A 25,426-nucleotide genomic window follows, 5' to 3' on the forward strand; every position below is an offset into this window, starting at 1 on the left:
CACGCAAGCGACTTAGACCCTGCAGGACGGGCATGAATGTCCTCTTAGTTGACGTGCATGTCAGTAGATGTCGTGTCCAGATGAGCCGATTCAACCTCCTCTGGTTTCGTACCTGGATTATCGAGCCTGCATCGAGACGTGCCATGCCAGTCTTATGCACAAATAAAGTGTCGCCATACTTTTGAATTGGACTGCTGGGATGTGGAAATACATACCATCTTAGCTTGGACACCTGACGTCCCTCTCGCTCGCAGCGGGGAGGTCACACTTCAGGTCACGTCGGCCGTTAAAGGGAGGACACAATGCCGCAGACCTGGGCTGTGCTGCTGCTTTTATAATTGTGCTACCTTGTTCTATTGATTACGGTCCGTTAACTTGTTTTTTGTTCTTTCCTGTGTTGGTAATGGTTAAAAATAATAATAATTGTATTCTCTCCCCCCCCCTTTTTTTTTCTCCCCAGTTGCACCCGACCAATTACCCCGCAGCGTCCGGATCGATAGGGTCAGGAGAACTAGGACAGCATCGGCATTTTTATGGTGGGAGCCGTCCTTGTGAACCGTGACCCAGTCAAACGGGTCTTGCTCCAAAGCTCACCTACTTCTCCATCCCGTGGGGTCATTATCAACGGCCATGCGCCTGAGGCCCAGCAAAGGGTGATGGTCTGTTATGATGGAACATGTAGACAGCCCAACACAGTGTTTGAATTCATGCACAGCCCCTCGCTCTGTCAGATGTGGACCACTGCGTGTGCGTAGGCTACGACTTCTTCAAGTCCCTCGTATGTCAGCCTGACAAGCGGAACTCCGCTCTAATTAATGAGACAGATGCTGCCGAGTCCACTGATATGGAGACTTCGGTGCCTTCCACCACTCCCCTAACATAAGCTGTAGGGTGGTCACCACGGCCCATATCACCAGTGTCCTCAGAAATGCCATCCTGTGTTGGGCATCCGGGTAGCATAGCGGTCTATTCCGTTGCAACGCTGGTTCAGATCCCCGTGTCGCCTCCAGCTTGGTTGGACATCCCTACAGACACAACTGGCCGTGTCTGCAGGCGGGAAGCTGAATGTGGGTATGTATGCAAAACTCCTCACTGTCGGAGGAACAGAAGTGGCTTGCGACTCCACACGTATCGGAGGAGGCATGTGGTAGTCTGCAGCCCTCCCCAGCTCGGCAGAGGGGCAGCGACCGGGACGGCTCAGAGAGAGGGGTGATTGGCGAGGTACAACTAGGGGTAAAAAGGGGGGGCGGGATAAAAAATACATAAATAAAAGAAATGCCATGCTGTAAGGGACCCTTAGTCGGAGGGGCTGGTGTTTGAGTCCTAACACCAGCTTACTGACTGTTTCATGATAAGACAATTTGTCACAAGCTTTATGTCAGAAAAAGTGCAGATAGGACCTTACTCCACCAAACCCCTCTGGATTACAAGCATGCATGAAAAACACCAAACCTTTTGCAAAATGTTTTTTTATTAACAAATAACACAAAATACAGTACTGCAGAACAACAGAATCCTTAACCATTAATGCCTGTAGTTAAACCGAAAGACCCGTGTTGCAGCACTATGCCGTCCATCTCAGCCGAGAACAGAGAAACGTCTGGCTGAGTCCTTCCCGAGTCGTGTTGTGCGTCAGTACGGAGTAGTAGGTGGATGTCCTGCGAAACCAATGGGCTCAAAGAGACTTCGCTGGCCCCACCTTTTCCCCCAGAGGCCTCACCCACTGCAGAACCTTCCAGGTTAACCGTTGACCAGAGTTCAGTTCACATGATGTAATGGACCCTGACCAACTGGTTACAAGCTGTTTGTGTTTCAACAGAAGAACAGTCTGGGTGTTCAGGTCTGGGCTTATAAAAGCACAAAGAAGAACTCCCAATAAAATAAAATAAAATAAGGCAAATGGTGAATCTCTGATGGACACGCCCAGCTGTTGGTTTGTTTCTCCAGGAATTTGTCTTTTGTGAGTCTGAGCATCTGCGCACTCGTGTGCTTGTGTGCATGCACGCACGCATGTGCGAGTGTTGTTTTTGTGTTCTGTGTGGCTATAAATCTATGAGCGTGCATGAATGTTTGCCTACGTTTGGATGCCCTTCAATATGCCTGCATGCAAACATACCTGCATGTGTGTGTCAGACAGAGCGAGACCAAAATAATCGAACCTTATCTTTTTTTTCTTATCTCTCACCAGCAGCCAAAAGTGACAAGATTAAGTGAGGTCACAGGTCACCAGATTGTGTCTCGGAGAGAACCACAGGCTCCTACTGACCAGACCGTGAGGGGGGCGGGGCGCGTATGGATTCTGTTTGTTTAGAAGACCGCTCCTGCTGAGAGTTATCAGCGGGAAACGAGGGAATCATTGCCAAGCCAGCCCCGCGCCGGCCTTTGGAGCCGGTTAATAATTGAACCGACGTTGCAGCTGGGTTCTGCTTCAAGTGGGTGGTTTTGGGGGATGACCGAGACCCTTAAGAGTCTCCGACAGTGAAATGACTTTTGCCTTTCCCTGAACTAGTCCAGGTTCTGTTCGGGAGACGAATACCGGGGCTTTTGATGCCATGGCCAAACTGGTGGAATGCGTGCCAAACTTCTCAGAGGGTCAGAACAAGGAGGTGAGGAGGGAAAGGGGTGGTGTGCGGCCTGCGTAGTTGCACTGAGAGAATGGATTTTCTTTACTTTTTCTAACCACTGAAAGGGGAAACAGATACGAGTGCTTTGCTCAGACACAGATCTGGCTTTGTGAAATGCACTCCAGGTGTTCAAGAGCTCAGAAATCCGATTTGGACTTGATGCTTTTGCATTGCGTTGTATGTTAAATTGTGTTGTTGTTGTTTAATGTTTGCCTCGTTGGTTTTTAAGAGACCGGCTCTCTTGGCAGCATGTTGAAAATGAAAGTCTGACTGCTTCACTAAACGGATATGAATTAAATAAAAGAACAAACTTCATTCTACGTTATTTAAAGTTCAAACTTTGATAACTTGACAATTCACTCAGCTCCTTTTTAGTCGTTTTAGATCGCCGCCACGTTCTTGTTAGATTAACAGTGTTTACAGTTTGCGACACAGTTGAACGTGTCAGAGTTGATATTCTGTAAAAGTCGTTATTCTGAAGCCATTATATTCCAGTTTGCAGTCTTTCCAGTCTATTCTTGTTGCCTAGGTGATAGATGCCATTGCAGGCGCCATCTCCTCCACGGAGGGCTGCAGTCTGCTGGACGTGGACCCGGGCGCGTCCACCAACAGAACCGTCTACACCTTCGTGGGTTCCCCCGAGGCCGTGGTGGAGGGGGCACTGAACGCCGCACGAGCAGCCTTCCCCCTCATAGACATGGCCAAACACTCAGGTCAGTGACAGCAGCTGAAAACTTGGGTGAGGGTTGTCCAAGTTGTAACTCCCCCCCCCCCCCCTTTTCTTCTCAATTGTATCCAGCCAATTACCCCACTCTCCCGAGCCGTCCCGGTCACTGCTCCACCCCCTCTGCCAATCCGGGGAGGGCTGCAGACTACCACACGCCTCCTCCAATACATGTGGAGTCGCCAGCCACTTCTTTTCACCTGACGGTGAGGAGTTTCACCAGGGGGACGTAGCGTGTGGGAGGATCACGCTATTCCCCTCAGTTCCCTCTCCCCCCTGAACAGGCGCCCCAACCGACCAAAGTGCAGCGACCAGGAAACATACCCACATCCGGCTTCCCACCCGCAGACACAGCCAATTGTGTCTGTAGGGAGGCCCGACCAAGCCGGAGGTAACACAGGGATTTGAACCGGCGGTCCCCGTGTTGGGTAGGCAATGGAATAGACCGTCATGCTACCCAGATGCCTTGAATTCAAATCTTTTGAGGCTCTTATTCTAACTACATCTCCCTCAGCCATGAATAGACTCTGCTCAGTCCAGATTGTGATACCCTATCGACCTCCTGGCTGTTACTCACTATTTCTTGAAGAATTTGGAGAATTTGTCTCAGGTCTTGTTACTCATTCTGATGAGATTCTAATTCTTGGTGGTTTCAATATTCATCTGAATGAGGCTGCTGATCCTCTTAGTAAAGCCTTTCTGGCGCTAACGGATACTTTTGGGTTCGCTCAGTTTGTTCAAGAGTCGACTCGTTTTAGTGGTAACACCCTTGATTTGATTTTATCTAAAGCTATCCAGCTGTTTCTGATCTGAGCGTCTTGCCAACCACGTCTGCTGTGTTAGATCATTTTCTCATCAGATCTGAAGCATTATTGGCCTGTCCAGTTAATTTCAGCACAGATGTAATTGCCACTCGCCACATTTATCTCTACTGTAGCTGCATTTGGCCAGCAGCCGCCTGAAGTCTTGGCTCCTTTCACTGTAGTGAATGACTCTGTAGAAAATTTCACCAGTGACTTAAATTTGGCCCTCTCTAGTCTCCTCGATTCAGTTGCACCTCTCACTACCAGAGCTAGACAACTAAGGAGGCCTACACCCTGGTTTAACGACGAGACACGTGCTCTTAAGTGGGCCTGCAGGAGACTGGAACGTAAATGGCAAAAATCAAAACTGGGATTTTTTTTACCTAATTTGCCATGAGTTGTTTTTATTTATTTAGCTAGCTAGCTAGCTAGCCCCTTTTCCTCCCCAGTTGTACTTGGCCAATTACCCCACTCTTCCTAGCCGTCCCGGTCGCTTCTCTCCCCCCGATCCATGGAGGGCCGCAGACTACCGCATGCCTCCTCTGATACATGTGGAGTCGCCAGCCACATCTTTTCACCTGACAGTGAGGAGTTTCACCAGGGGGATGTAGCGCGTGGGAGGATCACACTAATCCCCCCCAGTTCCCCCTTCCCCCTGAACAGGCACCCCAACCAGCCAGAGGAGGTGCTAGTGCAGCGACCAGGACACATACCTACATCCGACTTCCCACCCGCAGACACAGCCAGTTGTGTCTGTAGGGGCGCCCAAGCAAACCGGAGGTAACACGGGGATTTGAACCGCCGATCCCCGTGTTGGTAGGCAACAGAATAGACCACCATGCCACCCGGTCGCCCCATGAGTGTTTATTGAAATACAAGTGTGCTTTATCTGCTGCAAAAGCAGCATATCTCTCTCGCTTAATCAATATTAATAAACATAACCCCAGATTTCTCTTTGACACTGTATCTAAACTTACTAAAAAGCAGCCGTCTATTAACTGCTCACCATTCGCGGCCCATGAGTTTCTAGACTTATTCTGCAATAAGGTTGATGAGATCATAAACAAATTTACCAAATTCACATCTATACAATGAGTCACTGATAGTCTCTGTTATAGTCTCTGTTATTACGGTTTTTGAGTTTTTGTCTCTCTTGATACTTTCACTAAGCTCGTGTCAGCTTCTAAACCAACTGCTTGCCTACTTGACCCCATACCAGCAAAACTTTTAAACTGGGACCTACAAGGCTAGATAGTGTTAAATCTCAAAATACAGGGCTACTGTGTGTACCCCAAGTTAAAAAGAAGCCAGCTGGTGGCAGGGCCTTTTCCTATCGGGCCCTGTTCTTGTGGAATAACCTGCCTGCTGCCATCAGACAGAGTCTGTTGAGTCCTTTGCATCCAAACTTAAAACTCATCTTTTGGCTTTAGCCTACAGTTAGTTGGCTTTGAGTTGAGTGCTTCATGACCTGTACTGCATGGCAGGTTGGTTTCTGTCTCAGTGACTCTACCAAGCACTGTTCTGCCGACGAGATTATAGCATAAAGATTATTGACTATTTCAAACTGTGCTCTTCTCTCACATGTCTTTTCTCTCTCTGAATGATGTCTTTGTCCTTCTCTGTCTCCTGTGTAAACAATGTCTTCTCCTTTCTCTTCTCCTGTGTATGTGAATGGTGTGATGTGAGTCTCCCCTGTGTGCACGTGTAGTCTCTCCTCCTCCCAGGTCTCCATGGTGACGGTAGTCGCCACCTGGACACTGCTTGGCATCCTCCTCATCACATTCTTTACATGTCTCATAAATCCATATATTTTGTTATCCTGTTTCAATGTTGTATCCTTCTCTCTGTCCCATGTGTGACTAATGTCCTCTCTTGTCTCTTCTCCCGTGTGTGTGTGAATGGCCTGATGTGAGTCTCCCCTGTGTGCATGTGTTTTCTGTCCTCCTGTCAGGTCTACATGGTGATGGTGGTTGCATGGCTCGGGCCCTGGGCTGCTCCGGTGGCGTCTGGACACTGCTTGGCATCCTCCTCATCATATTCTTCATATATTTTATAATTCCATTATCTTCTTTCAGTGTTGTGTTCTGTAAATTGTGGTTTATTCTGTAGACACAACATCCATTGCACGTTGTCCGTCTTGGGAGAGAGATCCCTCCTCTGTTGCTCTCCCTGAGCTTTCTTCCTGTTTTTTCTCCCTGTTAAAGGGTTTTTAGGGAGTTGTTCCTTATCTGATGCGAGGGTCTAAGGACAGGATGTTGTGTTGCTGTAAAGCCCCCTGAGGCAAATTTGTGATATTGGGCCATAAAACTGACTTAACTATCAAACATTGCTTTCCAGCCTGTGTGTGTGTGTGTGTGTGTGTGTGTGTGTGTGTGTGTGTGTGTGTGTGTGTGTCACGTGTATTCAGGTCTGTAGCTAATCAGAAATTCCACCTGGTCACAATGAAGAGCGTCTGTATTGTATTACCATGGAGGCATATCTGACCTGCATTATCTTGGAAACGTATCTGTCCTATGTTACCCTGAACAAAAGGAGTATGGTCTGCACACTGAAATTCTCCCAAAAACTAATTTATTCGGCAACGTTTCGGAATAAATTAGCTTGTGGGAGCATTTCAGTGTGCAGACCATACTCCTTTTGTTCTAGTTTTGCAATTTTTGTCTTGCACATTAATAATGTTTTCTGGATGTGCGCATGCTTGGTTGCTCTTCTGAAGGTGCGTTACCGTGGAGACACATCTGATGTGTATTATTGTCACGATGTGTCCGTTGCATTGTTGTCTTTTCAGGGGAGCACCCTCGGACCGGCGCCATGGACGTGTGTCCCTTCATCCCTGTTCAGAACGTCTCCATGGCTGACTGTGTTGGCTGTGCCCAGACCTTCGGCCAGCGGCTGGCAGACATGTTGCACGTGCCAGGTCAGCCTCTTCTTCTTCATCTGCCGAAACACTTCATACTGTTTTATTCTGAGAAGAGATGTTCTCTTCTCCATGACCCTGCCTCAGGAGAAGGGTATAACTGCAGCCTGGAGCAGCTCAAAATGGGGGAGGGGCCTTGCTCCAAATGCGGTGGACCTAGCGCCAAAGGGGCGGAGCTTAGTGCAAAGTCAGAGTGACAAATGCAAAAACTGCCCCATTGGTCCATTTGTAAGAAAGGAAGAGAGCTTTGGAGCAATCATGTGATGTTAGCTATTTCCTGTGGAAATACGCCCCTCCCCTTTGGAGCTAGGCCCCTCCCCTTTGAAGCGGCTCCAGCCTGCAGTAGTATGTTCAAAGGTCACCTCAAGAACAGCACCCCTAAAGCTGGTAGAGATTAAGGGTTCGGGTCAAAGCCTCTTCAGGAGGATGGATTTTAGCCCAAGGGTGCTTGAACCTCGGTCCCGTCTCACCACAGGGCCAGCCCAGTATCCAGCTTTCATTTTTGAAAGATTTTAAAAGCCATGAAGGAAACGAGGGAAGCGTGTCTTGGCTCAACAAACAGGAAAACAGGTGTCCCTGGATGGGGTCAGGTAGTCACGTTTATCAAGCCAAAAGGTCAAGGCACTCTGCTTCCAAAATGAAAGTAAAAAGCCTTTATTCTACAACGACTAAATGATTTAAAAACATGACCATGTTTGTTCATGGTTTTTACAACCATGGGTTTAAATGATCATAAATCATACGGCTTCATAATTCAGCCCTACTGGTTTTAAATTATGTAGCGGTTGTAGAATGACATCTTCATTCTACAGGAGCACCGTTTTCCAAAGTCAAAAACAGGGTGCCTTCATTTTTTGAGACCGCATCTCCTGACTTGTACTTTTGAAAGCCATTTTAAGTTATTTAAGATTAACAAAACAGGGAAGCATGCCTGCCTACATCTGTATAAACACCAGCATGACTTGGTTAGTTATTATTCCGTTTTGAATAAAATATAGAATTAAAAACACTGAAATAAGAAAAAAATCTGTTGGGAAATCTTACCGACTCTGAGCTCCTGTCCTTTTCTGACATTCCCTGTCTAAGTGGTCTTGGGGTTAAACCTCCCTTCCTTAAACTGTCTCCTGCCCCCCATCTTCACCTTTTCCTGATTGACAGGAAAATCAATCAGGGGGTCAGACATTTCACCTGGACTCAACCTGATCACTGTTTCCATGGAGACAGAAGTCTGTAGTAAGTATCTTGTACTCATGATGACGTGTTATTCTACAAATAACATGGAGTCCTCATGAACTTCCATAGTGTATCTGTATGGAGAAGCAGCGCAGAGAGAAAGCAGGAGAAACCTCCCGTCTGTGCGTGCCGGGGAGTACGAGGCTTTACCTGAGAAAGTAAGATGTACACACACACACACACTTTCACGCTCAGAAAGATGCACACATAAACTTGTGTGACTTTCTCTTTTTTCTAAAAGAAGTAGCCATATAGATAAAGAAGAAGAAGCCCCCAAGAAATGTCTCTAGCAAGGGTCCCCGAAAGTCTCGGTCCATCACTGTCTCCTTCAGCTCACCTCAGCACACCTATGTCCCAGTAATCCACCCAGTGGTCAAACATAACTACATACAAAACACCCCATTACATGTAGTAATATAAGACCATAAAATGCTTATGCTCTATAATTTATGGCGGTGCGAATTCACGTTTGCAGCGGCCTCACCCAGTACCGTCCATGCAGTGTCTTTGTCTCACCCAGTACCGTCCATGCAGTGTCTTTGTCCACGTCTGCGTCTAAGTTTTTGTCTTCGTTTGTTGGCTGGGAAAGCTGGCGCTGGATCGGCTGCGTCCTGTGGGCCAAGGGACCACGGCCCTGCCCGGACCTGCGCACGAAGAGGAAGCACCGAGGGCGGTCTGACAGGACGCGGAAGCGGGGCAGGCTAAGCTAACTGCTAGCCCATGCAGACCAGCAGTTTGGATAACAATGAGGGCGGTCTGGCGGCAACCTCGCCTGGCGTTGATTGTGTTTTTAGTGTCGTCGTGTGGAGTGCGGGGAGGTGTGTCGAAGGTGTCTGGCTGGGAGAGCTGGCGTTGGATCGGCTGGAGAAGCCTGGTCTGCTGCGTCAGGTGGGCCCAAGGACCATGGCCCTGCCTGGAGCTGTGCCCGAAGAGGAAACACTCAGGACGATCTGACAGGATGCGGAAACAGGGCAGGCTAAGCTAACTGCTAGCCCATGCAGACCAGCAGTTCTGACAGTCATCCTGGCTGGCATTCGTTTGTTGTTTGGATGTGTGTGTTAGTTTGGTTATACATATGTGTTCTAGTTGTTCTTGGATGTATGTGTTTGTCTTTGTGTCGCAGTGCTGTGGGCTGGGGGAAATTATGTTTCATTTCATTTCATTTCGCCGGTACAGAAAATGAAATGAAGGGTTCCTGATTCCTGATGATGCTCCAGCGCCGATTTAAAGCTGGGTGATCAGATAACTGTCGGGACAACCAGAACTGGATAAGTACTTTCTGTCTCTCCTAGTTAAAGCATGAGGAATGGATCCCGGACTTCGGCCCGCCCACATTCGTCTCTTCCTGGGGCGCCACGGTAACCGGAGCACGCAAGTTTCTCATCGCCTACAACGTGAATCTGATCAGTACCAAGGAACAGGCGCACCGCATCGCCCTGGACATCAGGGAACAGGGCCGAGGGAAAGACCAGGTACACACTACTGTCCCCAAACTGTACTGCACATATTAGTACGTGTAGTAGTACACAGTAGTATTAGTTGAAGTATACAAAGTATTATGTTAAAAGATTAAGAAATAACAAGAGTGAATTCTGCCCCGTGTCTCATTGATGCCTGGGAGCTTCCCAGCACGACCACATTTGTCTGCTGTGGACCACTGACCTGAAGTACAGATTAAGTGCTCACCTAAGACTTTGCTTACAGTACACAAGTTAATAAATACACACATCTCCAAGTTTCAGTGTGTAAGGTCAACCTTGAACATTGTCCGTCTGTCTGTCAGCCTGGTCTGCTGAAGAAGGTGCAGGGGATGGGTTGGTACCTGGAGGAGGAGAACATCGCCCAGGTCTCCACCAACATCCTGGACTTTGAGCTCACCCCCCTTCACACCGTTTACGAGGAGATCTGCCGTGACGCTCAGGTCAGGGGTCACAGACGCATGTATCTGTTGGAGGAATTTAAAGTAGAATATTTAACTGTAGGTAAGCAAAAATTCAAGTAATTCAGGAATTCGTAGGTCTATATTCACACTTGAGGATACTGGACTGGTCAGAAACTGATGGAAATATTTACAAATCATGGCATGTTGTCCTGAGTAAGCGGTTTTAATTGCGGCATACCTGAGACCTGTACTGGCTAATTATGCAGATGCTGCATATACTGTTAGCATTGTGAGGCTATCATGTTAGCATGCCTCTAGAAGCACCAGTTTCTTTTACGGGGGAACATTCACAGTAGTAATGAACCACTTTTCTATAGACTGTCACTGTATGAACTGTTTTCTCTCCTGTCATTTTTCCAGAGGGTGAAATTTTTGACTAATATCACTCTTAGAGGTAGATTTTTGGCCCCTTTCACTTGCACCAACATTGTCCACTCACTGCTTCTAAACAATAATTCTGCTCTCCTTCTAATGTCTCACTGATGAAAATAGTGGCGGGCGGGGACTGATGGTGCTTGATGGAGCAGACAGGAAGTTATAAAGGTTATGATTTGTGAATTCCCCAATAGGGATCGACATTATGATACCTCGACATGTGATACTCCACATCAGCATAGCACTCCCCCCCCCGCCCTTTTTCCCCCCCGTTGTGAAAAACAGACAAGGTATAAACCAGCTATCCTGGTTTATACCTCGTCTGTTGTTCACATGGCTTGTGGGCCTGTACATTCACTGAATGTTGTATTGGACTGTAATGTGCAATGCATCTTGGGATGCTTCATTTATTTATTCTATTCTTTAACTGGTGTGACTTTTTATCCTTTGCCTGGTCCTCGTGTGAGTCTGCATGCATGGCCACACGAGGGCGCCAGTGTTGATCTCTTGCCCATGTACAGATGTGTCTGTTGTCTGTGGCATACTGCTGGTTGCCGCTTGTCTGTGAGTTTGTGTATGGTCTGGGTAGATTGTGGAACTGAATTGCCCTTCTGGGATAAATAACGTCTGAATCTGAATCAGATTGTATCCGGCTAATTACCCAACATTTCCGAGCCGTCCCAGTCGCTGCTCCACCCCCTCTGCTGATCCGGGGAGGGCTGTAGACTACCACATGCCTCCTCCGGTACATGTGGAGTCGCCAGCTGCTGCTTTTCACCTGACAGTGAGGGGTTTCACCAGGGGAACGTAGCATGTGGGGGGACCACAATATTCCCCCCCAGTTCCCCCTCCTCCCTGAGCAGGCACCCTGACTGACCAGAGGAGATGCTAGTGCAGTGACCAGAACACATACCCACATCCAGTTTCCCTCCCGCAGACATGGCTAATTTTGCCTGTAGGGACGCCTGACCAAGCCGAAAGTAAAACGGATTCGAACCAGCGATCCCTGTGTTGTTAGGCCACAGAATACCTACCTGGAGCATAGCGCACTTTATCACTACGGATTTATTTCCTGGTCTCCACAGGACTTGAACCTGCCGGTGGTGGGCTCCCAGATTGTGGGTCTGATCCCTCTGAAAGCGGTGCTGGACTCTGCCGACTTCTACACACAGAGAGACGGACTCTTCATCATGGAGGAGGAGCACAAAGTCCGGCTGGTGAGGAGACGATGGGCTTTATCGGTGTAGTTTCACTTTAGTCTCTTCATTAAAATTGTCCAGGATTAAAAAATACTAATCAGATTAGCAGAAACCATGTCATCTGTGAATGTTATTCATCCTTGGAGCAGGTGGGGCAGCAGTGAGGTTGCTTTGGCTTGTTTAATATCTGGTTGCGTATGTGTGAAATCTGTGCTGCAGGATATTTTATGGTTGTTTCTGTAATATCCAAAGTAGTGCAGTACATCAGTCATGTTTCTTTTTTTGAAGAAGTTTGTTTCACCCCTCATTCCTTTGAGTGATCAATAATAAATCCATTGACGAGTTCATCTGTCTCTCGTTCTCCCCCCTCCCCCCCGTCAGGTCATCAGTAAACTTGGTCTTGACTCACTGGGATCCTTTAACCCAAAGGAGAGGATCATAGAGTGAGTTCCCACAGAGAACACATTATCAGAGTTGACTTATCTCAATTTCACCAATTTATTCTGGCCATGACATTTTTCTCCCCAACTGTACTTGGCCAATTGCCCCACTCTTCCGAGCCGCCCCGGTCGCTGCTCCACCCCCTCTGCCAATCCGGGGAGGGCTGCAGACTACCACATGCCTCCTCCCATACATGTGGAATCGCCGGCCGCTTCTTTTCACCTGACAGTGAGGAGTTTCACCAGGGGGACGTAGCACATGGGAGGATCACGCTATTCCCCCCAGTTCCCCCTCCCCCCCCAAACAGGCGCCCCGACCGACCAGAGGAGGCGCTAGTGCGGCGACCAGGACACATAACCACATCCGGTTTCCCACCCGCAAACACGGCCACTTGTGTCTGTAGGGACGCCCGACCAAGCTGGAGGTAACACGGGGATTTGAACTGGTGATCCCCATGTTGGTAGGCAACGGAAGAGACCGTCATGCGACCCGGAAGCCCCTGGCCATGAAATTGAGTGAACTTTAGATAAGTCAACTTTGCCCTGAAGATCTGTGTGTGCGTGTGTGTGTGTTACCTTTTTACCTTTGGGTATTCAACATTGGCGCTATATGACTTAAGTTCAGCACCACAAATAAATACTGGGAAGGTGCGTCCTCTCAAAGCTCTAGCAGACACATGTCAGGGTACATAGCAGTAAATCAACCGCACAACAATGTGCTTTATGAAATTCATGTTATTGAACCTTCTGGAATTTGGTATGTGGTTTAGAGTTGATTTACCTTTGGTTTTTGTATGCAGCTATTATAAGTTCATTTTTTGTGGCTTTAAAAACACTTATTGGCATTCGACTGGACCACTGCATGGTTACATGCATGCATGTATGTATGCATGCATGCATACATGTGATACACTATCACATGTCCTGTGTTGGCTGTGATATGATTACTAATCAGTACTCCAAGGTGACTGTAGGTATGAAGTGAAGCGTGTCTGAGGATGAAGGACAAACAACACCGGCCAGCTGGCTGGTACACCGTCTACAGTCTGTCGTGACCCTGCCAAAAACACATGGATTAGATAACCCCCTCAGTTCCTCTTGAGTTTTGCTTTTCCTTCAAACAAGTTAAAAGTTTGAGAGATCCACATGTGGTTCCCTGTCTTGAGGAATTTCTTCCCGTCTCAAACCAAAGAACGAGTCTGATCCCTTCCTTCGTCTGAGCTAAATGACACTTGAAACTATAATAAACAAGGGAAGTTATGACTTTCCGCTGGAGGAAGTATATGTTCATTTTCACATTCCAGCCCCAGGCTGAGTATCAGGGCTGGATATGAGAGTGTTACCTGTTCAGATTAATCATAGATTAATAGTAATTACTCGGTAACTGACAGATTAATTATTACTTGATTAGAAATTTCTCATGGCGTGTGTTTGTTGTTGGTGTTTTGCATGTTGTTTATGTGCTGTTTGTTGTTTGTTGACATGTTGTTGGTGTTTGTTTTCCTACAGGTACATGGTACAGAGGGCGGAGGAGGACGGGGGTCTGGTGTCGCTGCCTCTACGGGAGTTTGTCCGCAGTGTCGGGGCGAGGACGGCGGCCCCAGGGGGGGGCTCTGTGTCTGCAGCTGTGGCTGCTCTGGTATCACAACAACGCTCTCTAATCTCTCTTTATTCGCTCTCTACCTCTAATTCTCTCCATCTATCGCTCTACCACTCTTCTCCACCTCTCTTCTCCACCTCTCTCTGTCGCGGTCTTTCTCGCCTTAGCTCTATTTCTGTCGCTTTATCTCAGCATTGCTCTACCTCTTTCCCTCCCTCTCTCTCTACCACTCATCACCTTGTAAATAACACCTTTCTCGCTCTCTCTACCTTTCTTTCTCTTCCTGCCCCCCCCACACTGTCTCTGTTCCTCTCTCTAGATCAGCCGTGTTGTCTAACAATGTGCCATGGAGAGACTTACTGATAAATGTTTACATTCCACACCAATAACCGATTCCCCTCATTACTTCCTCTCTGGTTGATTTTTCATGATGCACTTCCTTCCACTATCATTAGTGCAGCCATATTGGATTTTCTGCCATTCTGGTGGTTTGACTGGTGTTACCACTCGTCCCACAGAAGGATCTTAGAAAGTTGCCATTGTTTTGTCTTAGGGAGCGGCTCTGGGTGCCATGGTTGGTCAGATGACTTATGGGAAGAAACAGTTTGAGAAGCTGGATGCTGTGATGAGGAGGCTGATTCCCCCGTTCCACCAGGCCATGGGTGACCTGCTGACCATGGTGGACAAAGACTCCACGGCCTTCAACAGCTACATGGTGAGGAGGGGGCCGCAGGGCCTTGTCAATTCAAAATCACCATCTCTTCATTCACCAAAGAACGTTATAGGACGGGAAGTTGTCTTCAGTTGCAAGTAAATGTCTGGTAACGCTTTAGTATGGGGAACGTAGTCACCATTAATTAGGTGCTTATTAGCATGCGAATTAGCAACATATTGGCTCTTAATTGGTCAATATTACGTACTCATTAATGCCTTATTCTGCATGGCCTTATTATACAACCAGTAAGCCATTAACTATGAGTTTTCCCTCTATAACCTCAGAATTATTGCTTATTAGTAGTACCATCTCAATATGCTTTGCTTAGTATGGACTTTATAAGGTGGTAGTACCACAAGAACAGTTATTCTCCCTTACTAACACGTAATGAATATGGTCTGTTCTTACATAATAAAACTACAAGTGTTAATAGTGTTAAATTGCTGTAAATTAAGTCTTTTTTTACTTACAATATGTTCCCCATACTAAAGTGTTACCAAATGTCTTAATATGACCAGTAAATATCACAATATGACAAATAGATGTCACAATATGACCAGTAGCCACAACAATATGACCAGTGGCCGTAATAATATGACCAGTGGCACAACAATATGACCAGTAGCCACAACAATATGCCCAGTGTCCGTAATAATATGACCAGTAGCCACAACAATATGACCATTGGCCGTAATAATATGACCAGTGGCCACAACAATATGACCATTGGCCATAATAACATGACCAGTTGCCACAACAATATGACCAGTGGCCGTAATAATATGACCAGTTGCACAACAATATGACCAGTAGCCACAACAATATGACCAGTGGCCAAAACAATATGACCAGTAGCCACAACAATATGACCAGTGGCACAACAATATGACCAGTGGCCATAATAATATGACCAGTTGCACAACAATATGACTAGTAGCCACAACAATATGACCAGTGGCCACAATAATATGACCAGTTGCACAACAATATGACCAGTGGCCATAATAATATGACCAGTTGCACAACAATATGACCAGTAGCCACAACAATATGACCAGTGGCCATAATAATATGACCAGTGGCACAACAATATGACCAGTGGCCGTAATAATATGACCAGTAGCCATAACAATATGACCAGTAGCCACAACAATATGACCAGTGGCCATAATAATATGACCAGCTGCACAACAATATGACTAGTAGCCACAACAATATGACCAGTGGCCGTAATAATATGACCAGTTGCACAACAATATGACCAGTAGCCGTAATAATATGACCAGTTGCACAACAATATGACCAGTAGCCAAAACAATATGACCAGTGGCACAACAATATGACCAGGTGCACAACAATATGACCAGTAGCCACAACAATATGACCAGTGGCCACAACAATATGAGCAGTCGCACAACAATATGACCAGTGGCCACAATAATATGACCAGTTGCACAACAATATGACCAGTGGCCATAATAATATGACCAGTTGCACAACAATATGACCAGTAGCCACAACAATATGACCAGTGGCCATAATAATATGACCAGTGGCCGTAATAATATGACCAGTGGCCATAATAATATGACCAGTAGCCATAACAATATGACCAGTAGCCACAACAATATGACCAGTGGCCATAATAATATGACCAGTTGCACAACAATATGACCAGTAGCCGTAACAATATGACCAGTGGCACAAAAATATCACCAGTGGCACAACAATATGACCAGTGGCACAACAATATGACCAGTAGCCATAACAATATGACCAGTGGCACAATAATATGACCAGTTGCACAACAATATGACCAGTGGCCGTAATAATATGACCAGTTGCACAACAATATGACCAGTGGCCGTAATAATATGACCAGGAGCCACAACAATATGACCAGTGGCACAACAATATGACCAGTTGCACAACAATATGACCAGTAGCCGTAATAATATGACCAGTTGCACAACAATATGACCAGTGGCCATAATAATATGACCAGTTGCACAACAATATGACTAGTAGCCACAACAATATGACCAGTGGCCATAATAATATGACCAGTTGCAAAACAATATGACCAGTGGCACAACAATATGACCAGTGGCCGTAATAATATGACCAGTTGCCATAATAATATGACCAGTAGCCACAACAATATGACCAGTGGCCGTAATAATATGACCAGTTGCCACAACAATATCACCAGTGGCCATAATAATATGACCAGTAGCCACAACAATATGACCAGTGGCCGTAATAATATGACCAGTAGCCACAACAATATCACCAGTAGCCACAACAATATGACCAGTAGCCATAACAATATGACCAGTAGCCACAACAATATGACCAGTGGCCGTAATAATATGACCAGTAGCCACAACAATATCACCAGTGGCCATAATAATATGACCAGTAGCACAACAATATGACCAGTAGCCACAACAATATGACCAGTGGCCGTAATAATATGACCAATTGCACAACAATATGACCAGTGGCCATAATAATATGACCAATTGCACAACAATATCACCAGTGGCCATAATAATATGACCAGTTGCAAAACAATATGACCAGTGGCACAACAATATGACCAGTGGCCGTAATAATATGACCAGTTGCCATAATAATATGACCAGTAGCCACAACAATATGACCAGTGGCCGTAATAATATGACCAGTTGCCACAACAATATCACCAGTGGCCATAATAATATGACCAGTAGCCACAACAATATGACCAGTGGCCGTAATAATATGACCAGTAGCCACAACAATATCACCAGTAGCCACAACAATATGACCAGTAGCCATAACAATATGACCAGTAGCCACAACAATATGACCAGTGGCCGTAATAATATGACCAGTAGCCACAACAATATCACCAGTGGCCATAATAATATGACCAGTAGCACAACAATATGACCAGTAGCCACAACAATATGACCAGTGGCCGTAATAATATGACCAATTGCACAACAATATGACCAGTGGCCATAATAATATGACCAATTGCACAACAATATCACCAGTGGCCATAATAATATGACCAGTTGCACAACAATATGACCAGTGGCAGTAATAATATGACCAGTGGCACAACAATATGACCAGTGGCCACAACAATATGACCAGTTGCACAACAATATGACCAGTGGCCGTAATAACATGACCAGTGGCCGTAATAATATGACCAGTTGCACAACAATATGACTAGTGGCCGTAATAATATGACCAGTTGCACAACAATATGACCAGTGGCACAACAATATGACCAGTGGCCACAACAATATGAGCAGTTGCACAACAATATGACCAGTGGCCATAATAATATGACCAGTTGCACTGCACAACAATATGACCAGTAGCCATAATAATATGACCAGTAGCCACAACAATATGACCAGTGGCACAACAATATGACCAGTGGCCGTAATAATATGACCAGTGGCCACAACAATATGACCAGTAGCCATAATAATATGACCAGTGGCCACAACAATATGACCAGTGGCCACAACAATATGACCAGTTGCACAACAATATGGCCAGTAGCATAACAATTTGACCGGTAGCCGTAATAATATGACCAGTTGCACAACAATATGACCACTGGCATAACAGTATGACCAGTAGCCGTAATAATATGACCAGTAGCCATAGTAATTTGACCATTAGCATAACAATATGACCATTAGCCATAATAATGTGACCAGTAGCCATAATGACTAGAAATTTCACAATATAACCAGCAAGGAAAACAATATGACCATTAGCCATAATAATATGACCAGTAGCTATAATATGACTCGTAAATTTCTCAATATGAACAGTAGATTTGACAATATGACCAGTAGCCAAGTAGCCGTAATATGTCTAGTATAATATGACCAGTAGCTATAATATATGACCAGTAGATATGACAATTTGATAAGTAGCAATAATAATATGACTAGTAAATGTAACAATATGACTAGTAAACTTCATAATATGAGAAGTAAATACTGCAGTGGTTGTTGCTACTGGTCATGTAGTGATTGAAAGACTATCCAGACTTCTAGTCAGCTGATTGGTTTTACTGTTGTTCTGTATCCACATTTCGACTTGGTGTTATTATACATATCACTGAATGATGGAGGACAGCAGTCAGATAGAACTTACATGTGGCCAGAAATCGTCCTCTGACATTTATAATGAAGTATATTTTTCGTAAAGATGAACGTGTAAAAGTATTACTTCCTACCATTATTTAAAATGTAGGCCTAATTTTTTCGACAATGTGTTAATCATTTGTAATAGAAAAGGCAGGGCATGTCGAGTTAAAACCTCAGACTGCTGTTTTGATTTCCCTCCCTCTCTCTCTCCCCCTCTCCCTCCCTCTCTCTCTCTCTCTCTTTCAGGCTGCGTTGAAAATGCCAAAGACCACAGCAGATGAAATCAAAAAGTAATTGTCTACCTTGGAAACCACTTGCTGTAATCACAGCTAGTTAAATCCCAAGGCTCGTAAACATGGATCAGCAGTTTGCTCAGGCGTAGCGTTAAAACACACTATGGATGGGCGTTTGGGTAGCGTAGCGGTCTATTCCGTTGCCTGTCAACACGGGGATCGCTGGTTCGAATCCCCTCCGGCTTGGTCGGGCGTCCCTACAGACACAATTGGCCGTGTCTGCGGGTGGGAAGCTGGATGTGGCTATGTGTCCTGGTCGCTGCACTAGCGCCTCCTCTGCTCCTCTGGTCAGTCAGGACGCCTTTTCAGGGGGGAGGGGTAAGTGGAGGGAATAGCGTGATCCTCCCACGCGCTCAGTCCTCCTGGTGAAACTCCTCACTGTCAGGTGAAAAGAAGCGGCTGGCGACTCCACATGTATGGGAGGAGGCATGTGGTAGTCTGCAGCCCTCCCCGGATCGGCAGAGGGGGTGGAGCAGCAACCGGGACGGCTCAGAAGAGTAGGGTAATTGGCCAAGTACAATTAGGGAGTAAAGAGGGGGGGGGGTCTAAAAAAAAGACACTATGGATATTTATAAATCCACAGGATATGATGTCACACAAAAAAAAAAACTTGGCATTCACACTGAAGACCAGTTCTGTTCATGTCGGCAGTCATGTGGTCAGCGTGGAGGACATCAGCCTGCACTGTTTGGAACCCAGCGGTCCGTCTGACGGGCAGCACCACTCGCGTACTAAACCTGCTATTAAACGGTGGCAGTGACGTGTGTGTTTGAAACAGGAGGCGTCAGTTCAGTCTGGTAAACGATAAGTATCAGCAGCGTGACCAGTTAAACCTGATTTCCTTTTTATCCGTTTTAAACAACACAGACAGACGAGAGGCTCCGAGAGGTTTTTGCTGTTGTCCTGATACGACCTGCACTGCAAACACGGGACGCCGTCAGCATGTCTGCAGCAGAGGCAAAGAAGACTGGAAGACTTTTTTTTTATTCCATTTCAAAACTTAACTGCCTACATTTGCAACCAAAAGTGGAAATTTGCCTTTGCCATACATGCACTGGACCTGCCACCCCACATGAAATATTATATATCCGTAAAACAATAAAAATGCTCATTCAGAACATTTAAAGGCCAGTTAAGGATGCCTGAGGACACAGTGCTGTGTGTTGAGGAACAGTTGGCAGGCCAGTTGGGATCTATGGAGGTCCTTACTGGCTGGCTGAGCTGGTTTAGGAATCAGGAACACTTTATTTGTCGTTTCATTTCATGCACTTACACACACGAAAGGAAACGAAACATCGTTTCCCCCACCCCGCAGCAGTGCAACACCGACAAAAACACATATCCAGAAACTACAAGAACACATCTATCTATACTGAACAAAAACAAAATCACTCTGCGGGAGAACGGACACCAGCCAGGAGGACTGTCCCAACTGCCGGTCTGCATGGGCTAGCAGTTAGCTTAGCCTGCCCCGCTTCCACATCCTGTCAGACCGCCCTCGGTTTCACTTCCTCGGGCACAGCTCCGGGCGGGGCCGTGGTCCCTGGGCCCACAGGACGCGGCAGACCAAGCTCTCCCAGCCAGACACCTTCGACACACCTCGCCACACGACCACACTAAAACACAGTCAAGGCTAGGCGAGGCCGCCGCCAGACTGCCTTCAGTGTTATCGGAACTGCCGGTCTGCATGGGCTAGCAGTTAGCTTGGCCTGCCCCGCCTCTACGTCCTGTCACGCCACACGACCACACTAAAACACAGTCAAGGCTAGGCGAGGCCGCTGCCAGACCGCCTTCAGTGTTATCGGAACTGCCGGTCTGGATGGGCTAGCAGTTAGCTTAGCCTGCCCCGCCTCTACGTCCTGTCACACCGCCCTTGGTTTTACTTCCTCGGGCGCAGCTCCGGGCAGGGCCGTGGTCCCTGGGCCCACAGGACGCACCGGGCCAAGCTCTCCCAGCCGATCCAGCGCCAGCTCTCAAAGCCGGACACCTTCGACACACCTTCCCGCACGCCACACGACCTCACTAAAACACAATCAAGGCTAGGCGAGGCCGCCGCCAGACCGCCTTCAGTGTTATCGGAACTGCCGGTCTGCATGGGCTAACAGTTAGCTTAGCCTGCCCCGCCTCTACGTCCTGTCAGACCGTTCTCGGTTTTACTTCCTCGGGCGCAGCTCCGGGCAGGGCCGTGGTCCCTGGGCCCACAGGACGCACCGGGCCAAGCTCTCCCAGCCGATCCAGCGCCAGCTCTCAAAGCCAGACACCTTCGACACACCTCCCCGCATGCCACACGACCTCACTAAAACACAGTCAAGGCTAGGCGAGGCCGCCGCCAGACCGCCTTCAGTGTTATCGGAACTGCCGGTCTGCATGGGCTAACAGTTAGCTTAGCCTGCCCCGCCTCTACAGGACACACCAGGCCAAGCTCTCCCAGCCATCAAACGAAGACAAACTTAGACACTGACACGGACAAAGACGCTGCATGGACAGTGCTGGGTGAGGCCGCCGCAAATGTGAATTCGCGCCGCCGTCTTCCCACAGCGGAAGCGGAAATAGAAATGATCAGGAGATTTTTTATTTTTAAATTTGTTTTGAAATCGAATGCATTTGTTGAAAAAGTGACATTGGAGACGTAGCGGCAGTTTCCACACAGAGCAGTGAGATGATTGGCCGCTGTGACTTCCTCTGAGAGGAGCTGTGTCCAGCGGCGTCCACGGAGACGACGCGGGAGAGTAAGTTGTGTCATCGTTCTCTGACATGTGCGTGTGTCTGTCTTGACTAAGGAGGAACACGGCCATGCAGGAGGGACTGAAGAAAGCTGTGGCCGTCCCTCTGTCTCTGGCTGAGAGGGTCAACGTTCTGTGGCCTTTTCTGAAAGAAATCGCTCTCTATGGAAACGTCGCCTGCAAGTCTGATGCACAGGTAGGAGCTGTCAGATGGATGCAGGGGGGCGGATAAGAGCAGAGGTCGGTGGACGAATGGATAGATGGACACGTGAATGAGTTTTTGACTTGATAGATTGCTGGACTGACTGAGAAATATGTGAAAAAATGAGTTAACGCCTTAATCAGTCACAGATCGGTTATGTGTGCTCCGGATGAGCAGCGGGATCGGTCCGATGTTGTTTGCAAACCTTTGTATGTTTAATCCCTTTCATGGTGTCCGTCTCTCTTATAAGCTTGGGTTGATTCATTTTTCCGTGAGTGGTCTCGGCCTGGCGGTTTAACCTGCACTCATTCTAGTCATCTTTCATTTTGACACGTGGTCTTTTTTTTATCCTTTTCATGAAATGATTCACTATTTTTACGTTTGCTACGAGGGGAAAAAACCAGACACCTCTGACCTCGGAGGAAGCTGAGGGTGGTCCTTCTAATCCTGGGTTCTTGCTCTGTGGTGTCATCTTCAGGTGGCAGCCAAGGCCTTGGAGACGGCGGTTTATGGTGCATACTACAACGTCGTCATAAACCTCAAAGACGTCTCCGACTCCGCCTTCAAAACCACCGTAAGCAGAACAGTCCTGCGGATGAGTGGGCCAAGTCAGAACCCGTGTGCTTTATAGCTACCGCCCTTAAGACGCGCAACTGGACTTGGTAAATATCCGTGAAGACGTTTCGCCTCTCATCCAAGAGGCTAGCTTGGTCTAGTCAGAAAGGCACGAAGTGAGGAAGCCTCTGGGATGAGAGGCGAAACGTCTTCACGGATAAATACCAAGTCCAGTTGCACTTGATTCAACTCCTTTGGATAAATGTCCTCCATTGTGATGAGCAGTAGGACCAGAGGTCTCCTGGTCCTACTGCTCATCACAATGGCGTTTCTATCCAAAATGAAACCGAATCAAACCGGTGCTGTTGTGTCGGCGTCCCCCCCCCCCCTCCAAGCAGGACGCATGGCTTAACCTGAGTTTTAGCAGCTGCATGTGAAGCTGTGGGTTCAAATCCACCTCATGCCCCTTTGTTGAGCGACTGTCTCCGTGTCTCTCGTTGTTTCCTCCCCTCCCCTAAACGTCACCTGTGTTGCCACAGTGGAGGATTTAGATTAACACATTCAGCACCGCAGCACATAACACCAAACACATCATAATGCTAAACCAATAACTAATCAATAACTCTTCCGGCATGCTCAATAATCCAGGAAAGGAAAAAAATCACAGGAAGTTGAATCAGTTCATCTGGACACAACATTGATTAAGCGAAACGTTTCATCACACAGACGAGAGATAATCACTCGTTCAAAACACCAAGCTAGCTGCTACTTGATGGCTAAGCGAGTAAGCCTGACGCTGTCGTTCTCACATCCAGGACACGACAGCAGTCAACATAAACCAAACCCGACCCATAAGCTGGACTAATAAACACGGTTCTGTGTGTCGTGTTGTGTTGTGTTGTCTGCGGTTGTGGTTTTAGACCCAGAAAAGGGCGCTGGCTTTGCTGCAGGAGGCCCAGCAGAGCTGTGCTGTGGTTCTGGATGCTGCAGACCAGAGAGGCTGAGGCCCTGGACCGGACCTGTCCGCCCACTGCCGACCCGTTAATGGAAACTAAGACACCAACTAAATAACCCCGGTCGGTTGCAACGGTTGAAACCTCTCATTGCATTTGTGTTGCCATGTTGTTATTCTGAGTGTGTCAGTGATGCGTCCAGATTACAGCAAACTTGACCATACAGGTGTTTCCACCCTGCTGTCTGTCAAAACTGTCCACACGTTGGGCTAAAATAAAATTTTTTTTTTAAAAAGGTAAAGAAACTAGTATGTCAGTGCACCCAACATTAACACACATCAACAACAATAATCCCATAATGTCAATAACGAGGGTTATGATAAGTAGCTAAAGGGCAGTGTCTGGAGAGGATCTACATTCTTGCTCCTGAAGTCAGGACAGAATGACCTCCGACCTCTGAGGTAGGAGTGTGAGGTGCAGTAAACCCAGAGCGCAAATGGAAATGTATACTTTCACTTCTCAGACTATTTGATGCCACTGGTTTAATATTGCCGGGGAAAAGACCCTCGCACACTTTGGTGCGAGATGTAACGGCTTGACGGTGTGTTCATCCTCCGTCGGAGGGCGGCGGCAGCCTTTTTCTCTTTTTCCTGTTGCTGTGCACCTCGCTGGTTTACAGCCGAGCAGCACCGTTTTCCTGCTCCTGATATTGCTGGACGACACAAGGCTGCACTAGGTTATTTCACCAGACCAGGACTTTCTTTTTTTTTTTTATCCCAGGTTAGTTTTTCCAAAACGGTGTCGTTCATGGCCGCCGGGCGTCCTCCCTCCCCGTCCTGCTTGGCTTGGAAAACTTAAATGAGCCTAATTCCGTTAGTGGCACCCTCCCATATTTGACTCCACCTTTACTACACAATAGCCGAGGGACACGTTGTATCACATGACCCGTAAATGACAGTCACCTTCTGACTGGCAAGGACACTGTTAATTTCCTGCTAGCAAACACAAGTATTTTCTAAAAATGGGGGCATCAAAGTCTCCATTCTTATATTTTGGTGGAACCTGGAGTAGAAACAGCCACAAATAGTGACAAGAAAAACAGTGACAGGATTCCTGTAAATGGGCTTGTTCTGGTTCTGTCTGTGGCAGCAGTAACCCCGTAGGTGACATGTCCATTCACACAACATATAACAATGATACCAAAGTGTATTCATACACACACACACACACACTGAGGTAAATGAAAAATATGTTGAAACATCTTTTAGCATTGCTTTGTCACCACATTCATGTCGTCATGGGGATGCCGGCGTAGTGGGATAACGGTCTACTGGTCTACTCACGTGTCTATTTAATACGGGACAGTTGTGTGTGGAGCCTCTCAGGGATTCAGACAGCAGACTGACGAGACTGGTTTTGGAGAACCTAAGAAAAAGTGAAAGAAATGAATACACAGAGTTTTTTTCTACTGCAAAAAGAGCAGGGAAAAAAGAGGAAGAGACGGGAGAGAAGATTCTGTGTAGGATGGATGGATGGGAGTGAATCTTGGGTTAATACTGTGACATGTTATGAGCGTCCACCAGAGGGCAGTGTTTCTACTTTTCCACACAAGCTGAATAGATACGATTATGTACACTACTGAAGCATTTTGAGCAAGATGCAAAACTTCTGTCAGGCCCCAATGCAACGTCTGCAGCTGACCTTGACCTCTGACCTCCCTGTGGCGGGATGCAGGAGAAAATAGTTTCTTGTGTAGAGGAAAATACTGTAAATGTATCAAAGCTTTGAGCAACGACAAAAAAAACAACAAACCACAATCTAACTCCAATGACTTTATTAATATATCAAACTCTAGTCCACTTTTTGAGTTGTTAAAAGTATATTGAACATGAAACTATAATAGAGTGCACATCCAAATCTGAGTAAAAACAATGGATAAAAAAAATCAGAGGTTAAGGAACC

At 46.9% G+C, this 25,426-nt stretch overlaps 1 protein-coding gene across 1 annotated transcript; it reads left to right on the plus strand.

Annotated features, from left to right (window-relative positions):
* The first annotated feature begins 2,253 nt into the window (after nucleotides 1–2,253).
* On the plus strand, nucleotides 2,254–23,759 carry ftcd (formimidoyltransferase cyclodeaminase). The gene is made up of 14 exons (XM_056301336.1): nucleotides 2,254–2,606; nucleotides 3,154–3,337; nucleotides 6,940–7,068; nucleotides 8,371–8,459; nucleotides 9,594–9,773; nucleotides 10,085–10,222; nucleotides 11,704–11,835; nucleotides 12,199–12,260; nucleotides 13,767–13,896; nucleotides 14,411–14,572; nucleotides 18,985–19,028; nucleotides 21,812–21,950; nucleotides 22,435–22,530; nucleotides 23,432–23,759. The coding sequence occupies exons 1-14, from the start codon at nucleotides 2,553–2,555 to the stop codon at nucleotides 23,513–23,515; spliced, it is 1,623 nt and encodes a 540-aa protein (XP_056157311.1). The 5' UTR covers nucleotides 2,254–2,552; the 3' UTR covers nucleotides 23,516–23,759.
* Nucleotides 23,760–25,426: the final 1,667 nt, after the last annotated feature.

The sequence above is a fragment of the Lampris incognitus genome, chromosome 21 (assembly GCF_029633865.1).
Source record: "Lampris incognitus isolate fLamInc1 chromosome 21, fLamInc1.hap2, whole genome shotgun sequence".
Classification (NCBI taxonomy): domain Eukaryota; kingdom Metazoa; phylum Chordata; class Actinopteri; order Lampriformes; family Lampridae; genus Lampris; species Lampris incognitus.